General features: G+C 41.3%; 1 protein-coding gene across 2 annotated transcripts; it reads left to right on the top strand.

Moving 5' to 3' along the window:
• The first annotated feature begins 2,084 nt into the window (after positions 1-2,084).
• On the top strand, positions 2,085-20,161 carry C6H3orf49 (chromosome 6 C3orf49 homolog). Of its 2 annotated transcripts, none has more exons than XM_056524536.1 (5): positions 2,085-2,437; positions 3,729-4,054; positions 13,117-13,247; positions 15,126-15,224; positions 18,828-20,161. In XM_056524536.1, exons 1-5 carry the CDS (start codon positions 2,334-2,336, stop codon positions 19,023-19,025), a joined length of 858 nt encoding a protein of 285 aa, XP_056380511.1. In that variant the 5' UTR covers positions 2,085-2,333; the 3' UTR covers positions 19,026-20,161. The 2 variants fall into 2 exon arrangements, with proteins under 2 accessions (XP_056380511.1, XP_056380512.1); XM_056524537.1 differs by having other exon boundaries at positions 13,147-13,247.
• The last annotated feature ends 89 nt before the right edge of the window (positions 20,162-20,250 follow it).

Genomic DNA, 20,250 nt, shown 5'->3' on the forward strand with positions numbered 1-20,250 from the left:
ACAAGGTATGGCTCTCCGCCAAATATGTCCGCTTCCGTGTCCCTAGCTACAAATTGGGACCACGCTATCTTGGTCCTTTCAAAATTTTGTGCCAGATTAATCCTGTCTCTTACAAACTTCTTCTTCCTCCTTCTCTTCGTATTCCTAATGCCTTTCACGTTTCTCTTCTTAAACCACTCATCATCAACCGTTTCTCTCCCAAACTTGTTTCTCCCACTCCTGTTTCCGGCTCCTCGGACATCTTCTCCGTAAAGGAGATACTGGCCTCCAAGAAGGTCAGAGGGAAAACTTTTTTTTTTAGTCGATTGGGAGGGTTGTGGTCCTGAAGAGAGATCCTGGGAACCTGAGGACAATATCCTAGACAAAAGTCTGCTCCTCAGGTTCTCAGGCTCTAAGAAGAGGGGGAGACCCAAGGGGGGGGGTACTGTTACGCCGAGCGCTCCGGGTCCCCGCTCCTCCCCGGAGCGCTCGCTACACTCTCGCTACTGCAGCGCTCCGGTCAGATCCTCTGACCCGGTGCGCTGCGATACCGCCTCCAGCCGGGATGCGATTCGCGATGCGGGTGGCACCCGCTCGCGATGCGCACCCCGGCTCCCGTACCTGACTCGCTCTCCGTCGGTCCTGTCTCGGCGCGCGCGGCCCCGCTCCCTGGGGCGCGCGCGCGCCGGGTCTCTGCGATTTAAAGGGCCACTGCGCCGCTGATTGGCGCAGTGGTTCTAATTAGTGTGTTCACCTGTGCACTCCCTATTTATACCTCACTTCCCCTGCACTCCCTCGCCGGATCTTGTTGCCATTGTGCCAGTGAAAGCGTTTCCTTGTGTGTTCCTAGCCTGTGTTCCAGACCTCCTGCCGTTGCCCCTGACTACGATCCTTGCTGCCTGCCCCGACCTTCTGCTACGTCCGACCTTGCTTCTGTCTACTCCCTTGTACCGCGCCTATCTTCAGCAGTCAGAGAGGTTGAGCCGTTGCTAGTGGATACGACCTGGTCACTACCGCCGCAGCAAGACCATCCCGCTTTGCGGCGGGCTCTGGTGAAAACCAGTAGTGACTTAGAACCGGTCCACTAGCACGGTCCACGCCAATCCCTCTCTGGCACAGAGGATCCACCTCCTGCCAGCCGGCATCGTGACACCACCCCTTTGCTGTCTCCTCATTGGCCTGGGAGCTGTATGTAAGCAATGATTGGTTAAGCTGCAAAGTATCCTGGGTTATCCCAACATAACCTGGCAGTTCTAATGTTTGCCGAACATCATTTGAGGCAAAGTTCTGAGTTAAACTGGGTTTTGTGCTTTTGGTTTGCTCATCTCTTTTTAGAAGGTGACATCTTCTCTAATTGTTAACGTGTTATTATTTTCTTCTTCATCCACCTCCTTCCACCATTTTGACTTTTCCTAATGACTGATGAGTCCCATGCCAAGATGCATCTAGCTCATTACTTCTCTACAGCAAGTCAAATGAATTCACTTCAGAACAGATTTCTCTGGTCTATTACACTGCTACTGGGCCTGGACCGTTCTTAACTGGTTATAGTCCATGCTAAATTTTGTTAAAAAATTATTTTGTATGAAAATTGTCCGCTGACCCTGTCGACAGTCAACATAAGCACAAAAAGGCTCTAAATCCGAGATTGATGCAACCAGAAAAAGATATGTCTGGGGCAGAAGTGGAGCGCGGGAAAAGAGAGGAAAAGCATTACTTTTTCTCTTCCTGGATAACCCCTTTAACACAAGAGCATCACAAGGTCACCAGAAAGAGCTAAAACAGAATATATAATGAGACAGATAAACCACACTAAGGGGTGGCATGGAGATTTGCTTTCACAAAGTGGGGTTCTATGCTTACTTATCCTGGCCTGGACTACAATAATAAAGGTTTAATATGATTGACTGCGACTTATTCGACAAGCAGCTAGGACAATGGCAATGTTTAAATCCTTACTTTGGTATATGTTGCTATGGTATCTGTATTATAGCACCAATAATGAGTTCAACAGAGATAGGACAGTGGTTATTCACTGTGGTTATGATTATTTGTTTCAAGTTCTTCAGCATTCACTTCCCAAGAACGGAGGAGCGACAGATGAGGAATTTCACAAGTCCTTGATGAATGTTTCATGTTCTAATAAAGCTTAAGATAGTCTGGGAAAATTTCTCACTCCTTCCACCTTTTCCACCTGAAGGGTATATCTAGCTTATATGTCTCTATGACTTTCAAGAATCTATATTTTAGTAAGAAATTGAAGGAGTAGGTAACCTTGGAAAATACCTTTGATAACATTCAATTCCATAGAACATGAAAAGACCACCGCCCCAAGAGTTCAAGGTGAAATAGTCATGGAACCTCATGGAGTCATGGAGTCTCAGAACCTTATCAAGAAAGGCAAAGTCCAGGTCAACAAGTCTAGCACTTCCCAGCTGAAAAGAAAAGGCATTGTCAGGTAATGAAAAGTGCTGAATAGGCAAAAAATGCTACATAACTGGTGAATTTTTTTATGTTTACTAAAAAAAACTTAGCTAACCTTAAAAGGGTTCTCCACTTCAAACAATCTCTTATTATGAGAAGCTGATCACAGGACCCCCAGTGGTCATCAATCATCAGCTAGGAATCTGGCAACCAATGTTTATTTCACTACAGCATTACCACTGGGGAAATGAAGAAGTATGTGGTTCCCATTGAAATTGATAGGCTTCCCATGTAATGCATGGTCCTTCAGAGAAATCTGCACTTATTGCTGCTGCTGCTGCTGCTGCTGCTAAACTCTTACATTCTAGCGAACAAGTCAGGTTCTCACTCAATGTATGTATGTGTTCCAGCATAACTTTCAAATGGCTGAGGATATTTTGATGAATCATGGTACACGATACTTATATGTCAACTAATAATACAGCAGAGTAAATTCAACCCTAACCCAGCCCCTTATTCGAGGGTTGAGGGTTTTTCTCTGAAGTACCATGCAAGTCTATGGGACTTCCGGTACATCTCCTGATTGGGTTACTCTTGGGCTGCATATATATCCCAGGACTTGTAACCATACTGCCTCTGGACCAACAGCAGGCAGAATAGTGTGAGGGATGGGATATGAGGATGGCATATGAGGATGGGATATGAGGTTGAGAAATGAGGTTGGGATATAAGGGCAAGACATGAGCATGGGATATGGTGACAGGATATGGGGATGGGAAAGGGGGACAGGATGTTAGGACGGAATAGGAGGACGGGATATGAGGACAGGATAGGAAGTCGGGATATGAGGACAGAATATGAGGTCAGGATAAGAGGACAGGATATAAGTTGGGATATGAGGACGGGATCGGATATAAGGACGGAACATGAGTCAGGATATGAGGACAGCATATAAGGAAGAGAGAAACCTTGCTGCTTTTCCTTTCTCACAAGGTTTAGGTAGGAAGACTGGGAAATACCGGGCACTCTACTAGTAATTACAAAAAATGTTATGGTCACTGGACTAAACTAAGGCAATCTCTAGACATTAGGTAGTCATCAACACCATTTGGTTTAGCTAAACCCAGTTCTACTGGTCCAATTCAAGATCTTAAAAAGAATTTAAAATAATTTTTGGCTAAATTTGCTATACTGCATGTAAATATGACTATATGACTTTAAATTCTTCTCTAGAAACCTTGCTATGGACCAATAGGACTCTCTGTAATATACATGTAATGTGCATACATCCTTACGGTAACCATTACTCATGTTTCTTTATGCAGGTGGCATGGAGCTGTCTCCACCAACTTATTGAACCAAAAGGTCCTTGTTCCCAATGAGGAACTATCCAGTGACAGCGATTCAGGATCCTTCATGACCCCAGAGAATAAAAAGAAAAGCTTGGGGCAGAAGATGAAAGTTTTCTTGGGTAAAGTTTTAACCACCAGAATAAAAGAAGCGAAGCCTGCAATCCCCCTCCATGCTGCGTCTTCTAGGAATAAGTCACCAGTGTTATCTCACAAACAGCATCACCTTCCTAAAATGATTCAACACCTCTCACTGTCACGGGAAACGGCCAAAAGGTCAGGAAGGAGGATCTCACAGGCTGGTAAGAAGACCAATTGTTTACGCAAATCTAAATTAGTCTGTGTCAACTACATCCGTCTAGCTGGGACCTACATGTAAACTGAACAAATTGTCTGACAAATGCATTATCATTTCCAAGAAAACACATCTCAAAGTATCTAGAGAGCATCTGTTGAATCTGAAAGGATCTGTATATTAAAGGAGTACTCCGGCGCGATTTTTTTTCCTTTTTTCCTGTCCGGGCTGAAAAATAAAAGGAAACACACTTTCTCTTACCTGCCAACGAGCCCCCGGAGCTCCGGTACACTCCGGTACAGGTGTTCAGTCCCCGGGTTGTATTCTTCTTACTTCCTGTTAGCCTGGCACGTCACACGGAGCTTCAGCCTATCACCGGCTGAGGCAGGACATCGCTGCGGCCGGTGATAGGCTGAAGCTCCGTGTGACGTGCCGGGCTAACAGGAAGTAAGAAGAATACAGCCCGGGGACCGAACACCTGTACCGGAGTGTACCGGAGCTCCGGGGGCTCGTTGGCAGGTAAGAGAAAGTGTGTTTCCTTTTATTTTGCAGCCCGGACGGGATAAAAGGAAAAAAGTGCGCGCCAGAGTACTCCTTTTACTCACAATAAACATATTGGCCCAAATTTATCAAACTGTGTGAGGGAAATAATCTAGTAACCAATCACATCTCACCTTTCACTTTACCAGAGCTCGTTAGCTGAGCTGAGATTGGTTGCTGCAGGAAAATTACTCAATTTTTTCTCTCACACAGATTGATAAATCTGGGCCATTATTTTTATTATGATGGTTTTTCTATAGTCTATAAAGGTGATGTATCAAAAGTAGTGCAAAAGAAAAGCGGAGCAATTGCCCAAGGCAACCAATCAGATTCCAGATTCAATATTTTTAGGTGCCCTTTTGAACCGGGAACCAGCAAACTGACTTACCCATTATTTCTTTTGAAACTTTTAAATCCCCAACTATAGGGCACCTATGACTTACCTGCCTTTTTTTTTTTATAAATCCTTGTATTCCCGATTAAATAATAGTTATAAAGCATCTTTTCATAGACTTTTGTGTATTTTCTATGTCATCTATGTTAAGAGAGTTGCCGAATTCTTAATTATCAACGTAAACATTTTAAATTTTATTTCCTGGGGCAAACAAAGCTTTTAGGCAAAAAGCTCTGTGCTGGACAGTTGAATAAAAGTAGGATGGTGTATCTTCATCTTGCTTTATGACAAAGTACATCCTTTGCAAATCAGAACTTAGTTCAAAAGTGCTGCAAATTTTACCTGCAGATTTGGAGCCACAGCCCTTTATTAGGTTGAAGATTTGTCAATCCACACAAAGAAGGAATGTCCATCGCTCGGTGTATGGATAAAACTTCTTGCTCTTTATTTAGGACTTCAACAGGATAAAGTTAGTACAAACAAGAAACCTCTGACGCGTTTCACGTAGCAATGCGCTTAGTCATAGAGTTGTTTCATTACTGACATAACATGTTAAAAAACTCACTAGGTTTGATCACATGATACAATTAAAAATGACAGCTGGGAAAAGTGGTTAGGATTCCATATTGGCATAGTATGACATTCACAGTATGGTGTCACAAAACTTCAATCCCTTGTATATGGCAACCTGGATATATGCACCTTTGATGAGTAAACAATATTACTATAGACTTAGTACATAGTTATAAGGTCCAATCCTCTGATCCTCTTTTAAGGACTGCATTCACACCCAGTATGATAATTTCTCTCAAGATAGGATCCACTTGCAATACAGGTAGATATTTAACAATAATTTGTTTCATAGCAGCAAACTGGGCACTATATGCCGTGACAAATACTGGTTTCTTCCTAGTAGTAGTAGTATTATGTCCCGCATCTGTTTGTTCTTTTTTCTTCTCCCCTTTAATTAAATTGTTTCTTACTGACTTTTTCCATAGCATTAGCAAAAAAAAAATTTGTGTAACCCCTCTCTAGTAGTCTATTATTAACCCCTTAAAGACCACGGACGTAAATGTACGTCCTGGTTTGGCGGGACTTCCCGCACCAGGACGTACATTTACGTCCTGTGTATGACTGAGCATCGGAAGGGTGCTCACATCATACACAACAGGTTCCAGCTGCTAGCAGCAGCTGGGGACCCACCCGTAATGGCCGACATCCACGATCGCGCGGATGTCCGCCATTAACCCCTCAGATGCCGTGATCAATACAGATCACTGCATCTGCGGCATTGCGGTGCTTTGATTGGATGATCTAATCGCCCGCAGCGCTGCCACGGGGATCCGATCATCCAGCATGACAGCCGGAGGTCCCCTCACCTGGCTCCGGCCGTCTCCCCGGGTCTTCTGCTCTGGTCTGCGATCGATGTCCGTACTATCAAAATATAATGTTAATGATCCCGTAGGGTGAATGGCGTAAACGTAAAAAATCAAAAAAATCAAAAAATGCAGCTTTTTTGTCACATTTTATTTAAAAAAATTCATAAAAAATAATCTAAAAGTTTTATATATGCAAATGTGGTATCTAAAAAAAAGTAAAGATGACGGCGCAAAAAATGAGCCCTCATACTGCCCTATATACGGAAAAATAAAAAAAGTTCTAGGTGGTCAAAATAGGGCGATTTCAGATTACTGATTTTGTACAAAAGGTTTTAGATTTTTTTTAAGCGGTACAAAAATATAAAAGTATCTAGCCATGGGTATCATTTTAATCGTATTGACCCACAGAATAAAGAACACATGTAATTTTTACCATAAATTGTCCAGTGTGAAAACAAAACCCTCCAAAATGTGCAAAATTTTGGTTTTCATTTAAATTTCCTCCCTAAAATTTTTTTGGGGGGGGTTCGCCATACATTTTATGGTAAAATGAGAGGTTTCATTACAAAGTACAATTGGTCACACAAAAAACAAGCCCTTATATGGGTCTGTAGATGGAAATATAAAAGAGTTATGGATTTTAGAAGGCGAGGAGGAAAAAACGAAAACGCAAAAATAAAATTGGCCTGGTCCTTAAGGTGAAAATGGGCTCAGTCATTAAGGGGTTAAAGGGGTATTCCAGGCCAAAACTTTTTTTTATATATCAACTGGCTTCTGAAGTTGAATTCTTGTTTTCTGTCTAACTGCTCTCTGATGACTCATGTCCCGGGAGCTGTGCAGTTCCTATGGGGATACTCTCCCATCATGCACAGCTCCTGGGACGTGACATCATCATTGAGCAGTTAGACAGAAAACTTCAGAAGCTAATAACTATTGGAAGGATTAAGATTTTTTAATGGAAGTAATTTGCAAATCTGTTTAACTTTCCGGAGCCAGTTGATATATATAAAAAAAAGGTTTTGCCTGGAATACCCCTTTAAGTTGTTCTGCTTCTTGTATAAATGTATTCTCATGTGGTCATTTCCTTTTTAACCTACATAATTCTCCATTGGGGATATTCTGTGTAACATGTTTGGGGTGGCATGAAGTGGCCATAAGGATAGAATTCATAGCCGTATCTTTGCAGTATGGACTAAAGTCTATTTATATCCCCATTGGCTGTTGCTGTAATATCAAGAACATTTATTTTTTGGGGATCATAGTGAGATGTGAATTTCAAATTTAGATAATTCTCATTAATGTACAGAACAAATTGCTCATATTGTTGCCTTGTACCCTTCCAAATAATAAGCAGGTCGTCTATAAAACACCCTATCGATTGGATGCAATTAAAAAATTGATTATTTAGAGAAAAAACATTTTTAATTTCCCAGAATATCATGAAGATATTCACAAATGATGGCGAGTACTTGGCCCCATCGAAGCTCCCCTGCTCTGAAGGAAAAATTGTTCATCAAACATAAAAAAAATTGTGATTTAACAAAAATTCAACCTCCACCATAAGGAATTCCTTCAGACCAGGGGAGCAGGTGCTATAATTGTTTAAGTAAAAAAAAATAATGCTTCTAATCCTTCTATCCAAGGTGTGGAAGGGCACAAGACAACAACGTTGCATGTAACCAATGTGAAACTACAGTACTATCCCACTGTGTGTTTTCAAGTATAGTGATGGTATGGCCCGTGTCCCTAATGTATGTAGGGGTCGTTTTTGTGAGAGGTTGTAGATAAAAATCTACCCATTCCCCTAGTCTCTCCACAAGCGACCCTATACTGGCCACTATAGGTCTCATAGGTGGTGGGAAGAGTCCCTTGTGGATTTTCGGAAATGAATGAAATACTGGCATTATAGGGTTTTCTACACATAGATACTTTTCTAGTTTTTCACTCAATACCCCCATTGCTACTCCTTCTCTCAGTATTTTCTTTAGTTTTGTTTGACACCATACTGTTGGATCTTCCTTTAGATGTTTGTACACTCTCTTGTCCTGTAACAGTTCATAATTCAGTTTTTGATAGAGTCCAGAGTCTAAGACAACAATATTACCGCCTTTATCGGTGTTACGCACCACTATAGGGGAATTTTCGCTTAATTGTCTAAAGGCAAGTTTTCTGCCCTGTTAAGATTACCGTGACCGTGTGGGTTGTCTTGGACACTGTTCTCTTGGAGTTTAATTAGATCATGTTCCACCAACTTCTGGTATCTATCCAGGGCCTAAGTACGGAGGTAGATGCAATATCATGTACCAATTTCCTAGACCAAAATAACTTGTTAATGCTAAGAGGTTTGGAGAAAGAATGAGCAGATGTTAACAATGACATTATGGGTAGTCAGTATCACACCACCAACCCGGGTTTCTATCCAGTGGCCTCCCATACTGAGGTGCTGGATAGATACCAGGAGTTTATAGAATGTGATTTAATTAAACTCCATGAGAACAGTGTCCAAGACAACCCACACGGTAATCTAAACAGGGCAGAATAACTTGCCTTTAGACAATTAAGCAGAAATTCCCACATAATGGTGCGTAACGCTGATAAAGGCAGTAATATTGTAATTTGTTGTCTTGGACTCTGGACTCTATCAAAAACTGAATTATTAAATGTTTCAGGACGAAAGAGTGTACAAACATCTTAAGGAAGATCCAACAGTATGGTGTCAAATGAAACTAAAGAAAATACTGAGAGAAGGAGTAGCAATGGGGGTATTGAGTGAAAAACTAGAAAAGTATCTATGTGTAGAAAACACTATCATGCCAGTATTTCATTTGTTTCCGAAAATCCACAAGAAACTCTTCCCGCCACCTATGAGACCTATAGTTGCCAGTATAGGGTCCCTTGTGGAGAGACTAGGGGAATGGGTAGATTTTTATCTACAACCCCTAACAAAAACGACCCCTACATACATTAGGGACACGGGCCATACCATCGCCATACTTGAAAACACACAGTGGGATAGTAGTTTCACATGGGTTACATGCGACGTTGTTGCCTTGTAACCTTCCATCCTTGGAGAGAAGGATTAGAGGCGTTTTTTTTTTTTTTTTGCTTAAAAGGGTACTCCCGTGGAAAACTTTTTTTTTTTTAAATCAACTGGTGCCAGAAAGTTAAATAGATTTGTAAATTACTTCTATTAAAAAATCTTAATCCTTCTAGTACTTATTAGTTGCTGAATACTACAGAGGAAATGGTTTTCTTTTTGGAACACAGAGCTCTCTGCTGACATCATGACCACAGTGCTCTCTGCTAACATCTCTGTCCATTTTAAGAACTGTCCAGAGTAAGAGAAAATCCCCATAGCAAACATATGCTGCTCTGGACAGTTCCTAAAATGGACAGAGATGTCAGCAGAGAGCACTGTGTTCCAAAAAGAAAACCATTTCCTCTGTAGTATACAGACCCTAAAAAGTACTGGAAAGATTAAGATTTTTTAATAGAAGTAATTTACAAATCTGTTTAACTTTCTGGCAATAGTTCATTTAAAAAAAATGTTTTCCACGGGAGTACCCCTTTAAACTATTATAGCACCTGCTCCCCTGGTCTGAAGGAATTCCTTATGGTGGAGGTTGAATTTTTGTTAAATCACAATTTTTTTTATGTTTGATGAACATTTTTTCCTTCAGACCATGGGAGCTTTGATGGGGACCAAGTACTCGCCATCATTTGCGAATATCTTCATGATTTTTTTTTTTCAAAATAATACATTTTTTTATTGCATCCAATGGATAGGGTATTTTATAGACGACCTGCTTATTATTTGGAAGGGTACAAGGAAACCAAATCAGCAATTTGTTCTGTACATTAATAAAAACAATCTAAATATGAAATTCACATCTCACTATGATCCCCAAAAAATAAATGTTCTTTTTATTACAGCAACAGTCAATGGCAATAGAATAGACTTTAGTCCATACCGCAAAGATACGGCTACGAATTCTACCCTTATGGCCACGTCATGCCACCCCAAACATGTTACACAGAATATCCCATATGGAGAATTATGTAGGCTAAAAAGTTATTGCACACATGAGAATACATTTCAAGAAGAAGCAGAACAACTGAATAATAGACTACTAGAGGGGGGATGGACAACCAAAAATCTAGCTTATGCTATGGAAAAAGTCAGTAAGAAAGATAGGAACAATTTAATTAAAAGAGAGAAGAAAAAAGAACAAACAGATGTGGGACATAATAATAATAATAATAATAATACTAGGAAGAAACCAGTATTTGTCACTGCATATAGTGCCCAGTTTGCTGCTATTAAACAAATTATTGTTAAATATCTACCTGTAATGCAAGTGGATCTTATCTTGAGAGAAATGATCGCACTGGGTGTGAATGCGGTCCCTAAAAGAGGATCAGTACTTTCATCGAGCATATAAAGCAGTAAGGTAAATACAAAACCAGAAAATGCCTTGTGGATGAGATATGTAGGTAATGTTGGATGCAGCCATACACGATGTATAACATGTACTTACATGGAAAAAACGTATCAGTTTACATCATATAGCACTAACACTTCATATTCCATAAAAAGCTACATAAATTGTACCACAACTAGTATATGTGTTTCAGGACCCCCATAGGTCCTTTCCTCAGCAGTTTGATAAAAATGCATTTCAAGCTGCAGAGGAAAAGACCCATGGGGGTCCTGAAATGCGTCCAGCCTATGATATACTGATATCTGTGACCACCACCAGTACCCCATTGTGCCCTATTTGGCACTTATTGACTTTATTACCTAAGGGATATTTGCCTGTCAATCAAAGCACCGGCAGGCGCATGTAACATACACGAGGATGCCGCCGAGCGTACCAGCTTCCTTTACTACTAAAGCGCTGCAGTCCTCCGAGCCAGAGCCCACTGTACCCAGCACTGCGATCCTGTGAGACGGCCAAGTTTCTAGCAGCGCTCGCTCCTGCAAGGAGAGGTGGCACAGAGGATTAAGAACAGCATTACAGGAAGGTAAAATTTCCTCACCTACTGTATATCCAACATCCTAGGATTGGTGAGCAACATTGCAATTGAGCCTACTGCATGCATTGCATATAACCTCTGAGGATACTAACGGAGTACTAGCCTCAAGTCTGCTTGTTAAACATACCAGCCGAGTATTTATTGTTCTAAGAGACAGTAACAGAACTTGTTATTTGGAATACTTGGACCAGTTCTATTAGGTGTATGGTCACATGTTATATCAGTCTATTATCTTTTATATATTTTTAACATTTCCAATGACCTGAATAGTATTTTATTGATTAGGAGGTGACTCAAACGACTCACAAGGGCCCTGTGAGTCGCAGGTCATATTATATAATTGTTTATAATTTACTTTTAATAAACTGTTTATTGGTTAAATATCCCTGACCCTGAGCTTCATATGTTTTGTATTATAATTCCCTATGTCAGTTGGGGAGCTCGGGTCTTCATTGGTGAATAGCTAGACAAGAGCCTCTCCATGTCTACTGAGATTTGTAAATTACTTCTTTTTAAAAATCTTGATCCTTCTAGTACTTATCAGCTCCTGGATGGTTGTGTAACTCTTTCCAGTCTGACCACAGTGCTCTCTGCTGCCACCTCTGTCTGTGTCTGGAGGAGGAGAGGTTTGCTATAGGGATTTGCTCCTACTTTGGACACTTCCTGACACGAATAGAAGTGGCAGCAGAGAGCACTGTGGTCAGTTAGGAAAGAACTACACAACTTCCTTTGGCGCATACAGCAGATAATAAGTACTAAAAGAATTACGATTTTTAAATATAAGTAAATTGCTTATCTGTATAACTTTCTGGACCAGTTGATTTGAAAATTTTTCCTGCAGAGTACCCCTTTAAGCATATCTTAAATGCTATTAAAAACAGCTCATGAATGATGGCTGCCCCATGATAAGGTACAAAACTGCAATAAAAAGTCATTTTTGGGTAGTTTGCTGCAATGGGTAGGAAAATCAGCAGTAGAAAATCTGCAGCAAAATACATATGAGTGAAGGTACCCTTAGGCCGGGTTCACACTTGTGAAGATTTCCATCCAGAGCTACCAAACATGAATCAGTCGGCGCTAGCACTATGAAGACATTGCCTTCCCCATAGATAGCAATGTCAGCCGGGCAGACTCCACCACAGCATTGAGCACGTTCAATGTTCTGGTGGAATTTTTTGATCGGAATTTCTGACCAGAAAATTCTGCAGTGTGAATGGGTTCACGGAAAACCCATTCACCTGCATTTTAACCTTCATGCAGCAGAACTTCCGACCAAATTTCCTGAGCAGAATTCCGGTCGGAAATTCCCTAGTGTGAACCCAGCCTTAAGGTGAGTCCAAAGCTGCTCTACCACCCGTTGTGCACAGATCGGTGTTGAAAGACGCAGCTGTATGTTGGGCGTACAGGTGCTGAGGCAGCCGTGAGTCCCATTCATCAGAAAAAGGCTTCTACACGGAGTGTCATATGTTTGCCTTGGCAACTGTGCCCCCAACATCAGCTACGTCTCTCCGATCTGTGCAGAACGGACGGGAGATCGGCTTTGGGCAACATGAAGAAAATTTCCATGGGGCAATAATCATTATAATTATTATTATAAATATAACCACTGTATTTTCCTGCATATACGGTAGGTTTGGTGTAATGACAGAGCTGACAGTTCATCCAGAGATGATACAGAACCTAACATATCCAGATTCACGTATTATTTTTCTTTGAAAGCAATTCTCCAAATGGATGTTAATGTTGTAGAGGCAGAGACGGAGCGGATCACCGCAAACAAACTCATTGTGCGCTCCAAGAAAACCACAAGGCGTGTGTCTGTCACCTCAGTGCCCGCAGGCCTACAGAAGGTACAGTTCTGTATTCATTCTTGTCAGCTGTCCATCCCCAGGTTATAATCATGATAAGTCATCCATTTTCTCCAAAACAAGCTGTTACTGATAGAAACTGACAAATCTAATTCCTGGTGGAAAAATATTTTTTTTTTACGGTGAATGTGCAATGCCTGCCCCTACTGTGAAATACAGGAAAACTAGTTCTGATGTCTAGTGTTGCAGATGTGCACTATAAACAATGCAATATTCCACTATTGTCAGCTTACTCCTCATTTTACATCAGTCACAGAGAAAAAAAAAATTGTGACCGTAAAAAGTTAAGGTATATATTCTGTTCTGTAGGCAAGGCAGCCGCTACATTCCATTATATGTACGGCTCGCTCCATTCAAGTGTTTGGGAGTAAGGCCTCATGCATATGCTAGACTTGTGAGCACTAGTGTTGAGCGGCATAGGCCATATTCGAATTCGCGAATATTCGCGAATATATGGACGAATATTCGTCTTATATTCGCGAATATTCACATATTCGTTATATTCTCGTTTTATTTTCGCATATGCGAATATTCACGTATGCGAAAATTAACATATGTGAATATTAGCATATGCACGATTAACATGCGTGAAAATTCGCATATGCGAACATTAGCATATGCGAATTTTCGCATATGCGAATTTTAGCCCGCCAGTCTCACACAGTAGTATTACAGCCTTCTTTACACCACACAAGCTGGAAGCAGAGAGGGGTGATCACTGTGATGTGTACTGTGAAAAAAAAAAAAAAAAAAAAACGAATATTCGTAATTACGAATATATAGCGCTATATTCGCGAAATTCGCGAATTCGCGAATATGCGATATTCGCGAATAATATTCGAATTGCGAATATTCGCGAGCAACACTAGTGAGCACACAGGAGATGTATAGAGAAATACAGAGTCCCTGATAGTTTGATGGTCTGTATGGCATCATATTAAAGAGATACAATGATCCCTCAACTTACAATGGCCTCAACATACAATAGTTTCACCATACGATGGTCTTTTCTGGACCACTGTAAGTTGAAACCAGACTCAACATACAATGTACAGACAGTCCAGATCTGTGAAACGTGTCAATGGCTGGAAGAACCGACCAATCAGAATGAGCATTTCACTGGTAAAACCCCTGTATTTCTTAAGTGTATGCACTGACTAATGTCTGGTAGCGCCCCCTACAGTACAGAGAGGTATTACATGTTCTGTACTCTTTACCTGGGCCAGGGTTAGCTGCTCCTTTGGACACCAGGTGAGGGCGGCTCCATGTTACTTTTTTTGGACATTGCGTGTACTGTACAGGACCCCGAAGAAGCTTCTGTCCTCTGCATAGACCAGTGTTTCCCAAGCAGGGTGCCCCCCAGCTGTTGCAAAACTACAACTCCCAGCATGCCCCGACAGCCTTTGGCTGTCCGGGCATGCTGGGAGTTGTAGTTGTGCAACAGCTGGAGCCACCCTGCTTGGGAAACACTAACATAGACTGTAATTACAGCTTCCAGCAGATCTTTCTTACTTTTATATATAAGGAATTGCTTTTTCTATATTAGTTATCTACTTATTTTTGTTTAATCCTCACTTTTTCCTATTTTTGGATGACATTTTGGTGCCTTCAGAACCAATTACCAGGTTTCCATAGAGTTATGGTCTCAACATACAATGGTTTCAACATACAATGGTCGTCCCAGAACCAATTAATATTGTAACTTGAGGAACCACTGTGTCGAGTTATCTTTTCCTAGAAACAGCAGCTCCTACCAGCAATAGTAAACAAAAGTATATCTATCTATCTATCTATGTATCTTTTACAGCACACTATCATCTAAAGTGTTTTAATAATGTGAATGTATGACTTTCTGTGTAGGGTAAGAAAAGGCAGTTTGCCCTGGTGAAAAGGAAGAAGAAAGCGGTAGAAAAGGTGAAACATCAGTCAGAGTACACCATTGGCAATCTACAGATGCAGGTACCTACCCAAATGGGAAATAACTAGTGCTGGTTGACAGCTGGATTGTACCGTTATATAGGAAATGTAGCACTTGCCTTGTTGATACCACAGTAATCAAAAAAAAAAAAAACTTCATAAAAATAAACTACTATAGGTCGGGAGGTGGGCTACTTACTAGTGAGGTGACCTGGAGGGTACCCGGCAAGACTCCAAGGTATAATCTCAGCATGACCTTAAAGGCAGTTGTAAAACCAGTCAGCCTGGGGTTTACCCACCTTCAGGTTATGTTCACACAGCGTAAGATTAATCGGTGTACTTTATTTTACAAGCATATTTTCATTTGTAATCAGAAAAATGTGGTTGTAATATAAATGTGGTGAACCACCGGGTGAATGGCGGGACCACGGGTGTGGCGGTGTAGGTTGGTGGGATCAGACACTATTAACCCTGGGGGCTGGATGGTATTAACTCCTAGTGTTCGTGATGCCAGTGTGGTTTTCGGAACACCACACGCCCGGATTCTCCGCTATCCCAATTGCTTAAAGGGAAATGAGAGTCCACAACCAGTTATGGTCAAACGGAGGCTTTACGGAGAAGAAGACAGGTGTAATTATCTTCACAGCTAAGGCTGGATTTCCCAGAGAGGTGGCCAGGACCCAGAGGACCTCACAGCTTGCTGGACCAATATACTTGTAGATAACTTGACTTGAAATTAGACTTGACTTGACTATGTGCAGGACTTGTCTAGTTTTAGTGACAGCAGACATAGACTTGAGACTTACTGGAGAGACTGTAGCTGTTGTGGCCTTCCAGATGCTGATCACTTGCACTGAGATCTCTGGTGGTGGCTGTGCTCAGTAAGGTAGCATAAGAGAGCAGAATTGTAATGACTGCCCCTTTATATAGTGGGGGGCTGGACTATAGCCCATTGGTCAAGCTGTGGATGATAGGTTAAGCTGGTGCTCTCTGGGAGAACATGTGACTGCATAACATAACATGTGACAGACTTACACACAGATCCTTGAGACCTCCCACAGGTCCTCTATACTACGTATACATATGGATCCTGTCTAGGCATTAAAGTAACACACACACACCTTTATAAAACCAACAGGGGGAGACCCTGCAGGGGAGCCCCCAAGTCACTGAGGGACTCAATCTGGCAGGGCCTAAAGGTAGTGCAGGACCATGTCCTGTACTGGGATATCACATAAAATATGCCAGCAAATTTTCTGCTGTGTTAACATATCCTCAGACACCATTTTATGGTTCATAAATATATGAGTGGTTCCCAACCTTTTTCGGCTCAGGGCACCCCTCACAAATTTTTTTTTCTGCGGGGCACTCTTATCGAATAGTCTTTGACAGACAAGAAAAAAATGGCTAAAAAGAAGCAAAACACATCACCTATATATCTGTTAGCTATGTAGATTACAGTGCTGCTATATGCAGGACTCACAGGTGATGTCTTCTTTGATCGGAGTTGTTCACTTTTCGCTTCCCCGCCCGGTGTCCCGACGCAGGATCCTCTCTGGCGGATGTGTTCAGCACACGACGCTGATGCTTCCGCCAAGAGGGAAATTCAAATTTAAAAAAAAGTTTGGCACCCCAGTGTACCGGGGCACCCCGGTTGGGAATCACTGATATAGACACTACTGGGTGAGATTTATCAAAATATGTGCAGAGGAAAACTTGCCCAGTTGCCCATAGCAACCAATCAGCTTCTTTCATTTTTAGGAAGGCCTGTGAAAAACGAAAGAAACGATTTGATTTGTTGCTATGGGCAACTTTTCCCCTCCACAGGTTTTGATAAATCTCCCCCTACTATGCCTATTTTGTACAGATCTCTAGTTGCAACCTCTATTCCTAAGCCGCATTAGCTGAATAGCTGGGATCTCATTACATCCCCTGCTGGGTCACTGACTGCACAAAGCTCACAATAAGGCTACATTGACACTACGGAATTTACGAGCAGAGAAATTCCAGTACAGGAGCCTCCCATCACCTTCAAAAGGATTCTGTTGCACCATGCACAATGCAGAATTTCTGCTGCAGAAATAAAAATTCAGGACTCCACTAGCACCATATTTATCACTTGCCATGCAACTATTTGATACATCTGATGCACTTACACATTGCTACCACACAAATTGTAGCTGGACCTTTCGTGTACAGCAGGCGCCGACTGAATCAGCCAGCGTTAGGAATGCTCAGACATGCGCTGTTTCCATAGAAATGTATTAATTATTTCATTGGAATCAGCACGTAAATGCATTTCTATGGAAACAGCGCATGTCTCAGCATTCCTAGCGCTGGCTGATTCAGTCGGCGCCTGCTGTACACGAAATGTTCACCTACAATTTGTGTGGTAGCAATGTGTAAGTGCATCAGATGTATCAAATAGCTGCATGGCAAGTGATAAATATGGTGCTAGTACACATTTTTAGAATTGCACTTTAGTACATCACTTTGTATGGTTCCTACTCTACAACTTTTTAACCCACTGTGCCAAAATGTGTGACTTTTTGCAAATGCTGTCCACAGCCAGTTTTGTAACCCAGGTGTGGGCTGGTACAAATTTGTGACATATTGAGGGCTTTGTGGCAAATTGTGTGACAAATTACACATGATAAATTTATAACCAAACTACAAAATGTTAACCAGACTATCGCATAACTACAAAATAAAAAAGTCTCTGCGACAAAACATCACAAAAACAAGGTAAAACCAATGATAAATTCCCCCCTGTATGCATACAGGGACTGAAAAATGGTGTTCATATATGGAATACCCTTTAAGCTGTCATAATGTCATAATGTCTGTATGATAAACACCGTAAGGCCATTTTCACATAAATGCAGTACATGAGCATTTCTGTGTTTGTATTAGGCTAAGTTTCCACTGCAGTTTTTGAACCAAAGCCAGAAGTGGATCCATAAGGGAGGAGAAGTGTAAGTCCTTCCTTTATATGTCCTATTCCTTTTGAATACACTTCTGGCTTTGGCTCAAAAACTGCAGTGGCAGTATTCCAAAAACTGCCAGAAAAAAAACCAAGTGGAAACTTAGCCTTACAGACACAAATCCAGGCCTGACTGAGGATCTGAATACTTGGACTGTAAGCTGTCAGTTTAGGTCGTCAGAATCATGGTAAGGGTGGAACTTGTGTCTGTAATAGAGACACAAAACTATACATGTAATGGGCTCGTGTGAATCCTGCCTAAAAACCTGTAATCACTCTTATTGGGAATAAGTTATTAACATAAATGTTAAGAACATGGGGAGGGGTGGGGAGAGATTTATCAAAACCTGTCCAGAGGAATATTTGCTGAGTTGCCCACAGCAACCAATCACATTGCTTCTTTCATTCTTGAAAAGGCCTCTGAAAAAAATAAAGAATTGATCTGATTGGTTGCTATGGGCAACTCAGCAACTATTCCTCTGGACAGGTTTTGATAAATCTCCCCATGGACCATAAGTAACAGTGCATGGCTCAATTAAATTGTTTGGGGAATGTTCTGATGGTGTATGTTACTGAATTTTAATATGTCCAAAATAAAAGGGTGAGTTTTACCCCATTTTTCATTATAAACACTTTATCTGATACTTTATTTCGACTTCCAGGTTGATGATCTAATCGAAACAATGGCAGACAAATCCAGCAAACTGCTGGCACAAAGGCACGAGGAGCTTCGGGAGTGCGAATCTCTGGGAGATGAAATACTTCAATGTTCAAAGCAATTCCAGAGAGTCTCCAAGAAGAACACCAGAAAGTACAAGTTTAAGAATGTTTGTTTCCCTTGTAGCTGCTGCTGTTACTAGTGGCTCATTCCCTTCTATGTCACATTTATCATTTCATGCGTCTTTTGCTGCAATAATGACAATAATAACTACAGTCCCTTGGCTGCGTGATAGGATCAATTATAGAGTAAAATAAAGTTAAGCTAAGAAGTGAACCTAATAGCCTCCCTGTGCCCCTTTTTTATACAATTTCCCTTCTTCTGAATGTGAGCTACAATGAATAGAGTTCTCAAAGTGAAAGATAATGTGTTCCCAGCGCAAATAAACAGCAAAAAGAGATTTGCTAGGCTTAAGTGTCAAAATGTAAGGAATTAAAAATAAAAGTTCTAGTGCCGCCTAAACACTTACTATGTGCCCCTTGTGTAAATGGTAGTACAAGAGAAATCCATCGAGACGGATCCTGTTAAAATGGAAGATTGATCTGGCAAGTTAAAGTCCACATCTGTGTCAGCTAAATCCCCAGTGTATGCATTTCTGGCCTATACAGCCCTTCTACATATGGCCAGATGAGCTGTGCTGGCTTCATCGTTCCATCTGTATAAACAGTCTTTACTCAACTATAAAAATGTTCAGAAGACCAGTCATGTTTTACGATTCCTCTTTAAAAAGGCTACATTCATAATTCTAGTATAATTCGTCTTAAAGTGTCTCCATTACAGTTGAGCGAACGTACAGTAAATGTGTCTGAACCTGACGGCTCAGTGGTTTATTGCTTTAGTCTTCATAAAGTTCTGCCATTTTGCAAGTGCTCCGGTTGCCTGGAAAAGTCCAGGACGACGGTCTCTGGTCTCCAAGCACTGAACTCATCTTTTCTAGGTAACAGGAGCACTTGCAAAATGGTACACATTAAAGCAGACTAAAGCAATCGATGGCAGAGCTGACAAATTTGAGTATGGACACATTTACTGTAAGTTCCCTCATTACTAGTCTAAAATATATGAATAAATAAATGTAGTGCAGGAGTGTATATAATAATTATTATTTTATATAACTTGATTTGTAGGTTTGGTCACCCAATAGCAGTACAGGCTGCTTATAGTTCTGCCCTAGTAGATAAAGAGCCCTGTTCTGTATCCAGTATAGAAGCCAGCAGATGTAGGGTGTTATGCGAGTCTACAGGTCTATCTACTTTACTGGGGACAGAAGCATAGGAAACAGTAGGATAGCACATTTTATATATGCAGGTTCCTGTAGTATCAGGCTGGGTTCACACAAGGGGGAAGATTTATCAAAACCTGGTCGGAGG

This window comes from Hyla sarda, chromosome 6 (assembly GCF_029499605.1).
Source record: "Hyla sarda isolate aHylSar1 chromosome 6, aHylSar1.hap1, whole genome shotgun sequence".
Lineage (NCBI taxonomy): Eukaryota > Metazoa > Chordata > Amphibia > Anura > Hylidae > Hyla > Hyla sarda.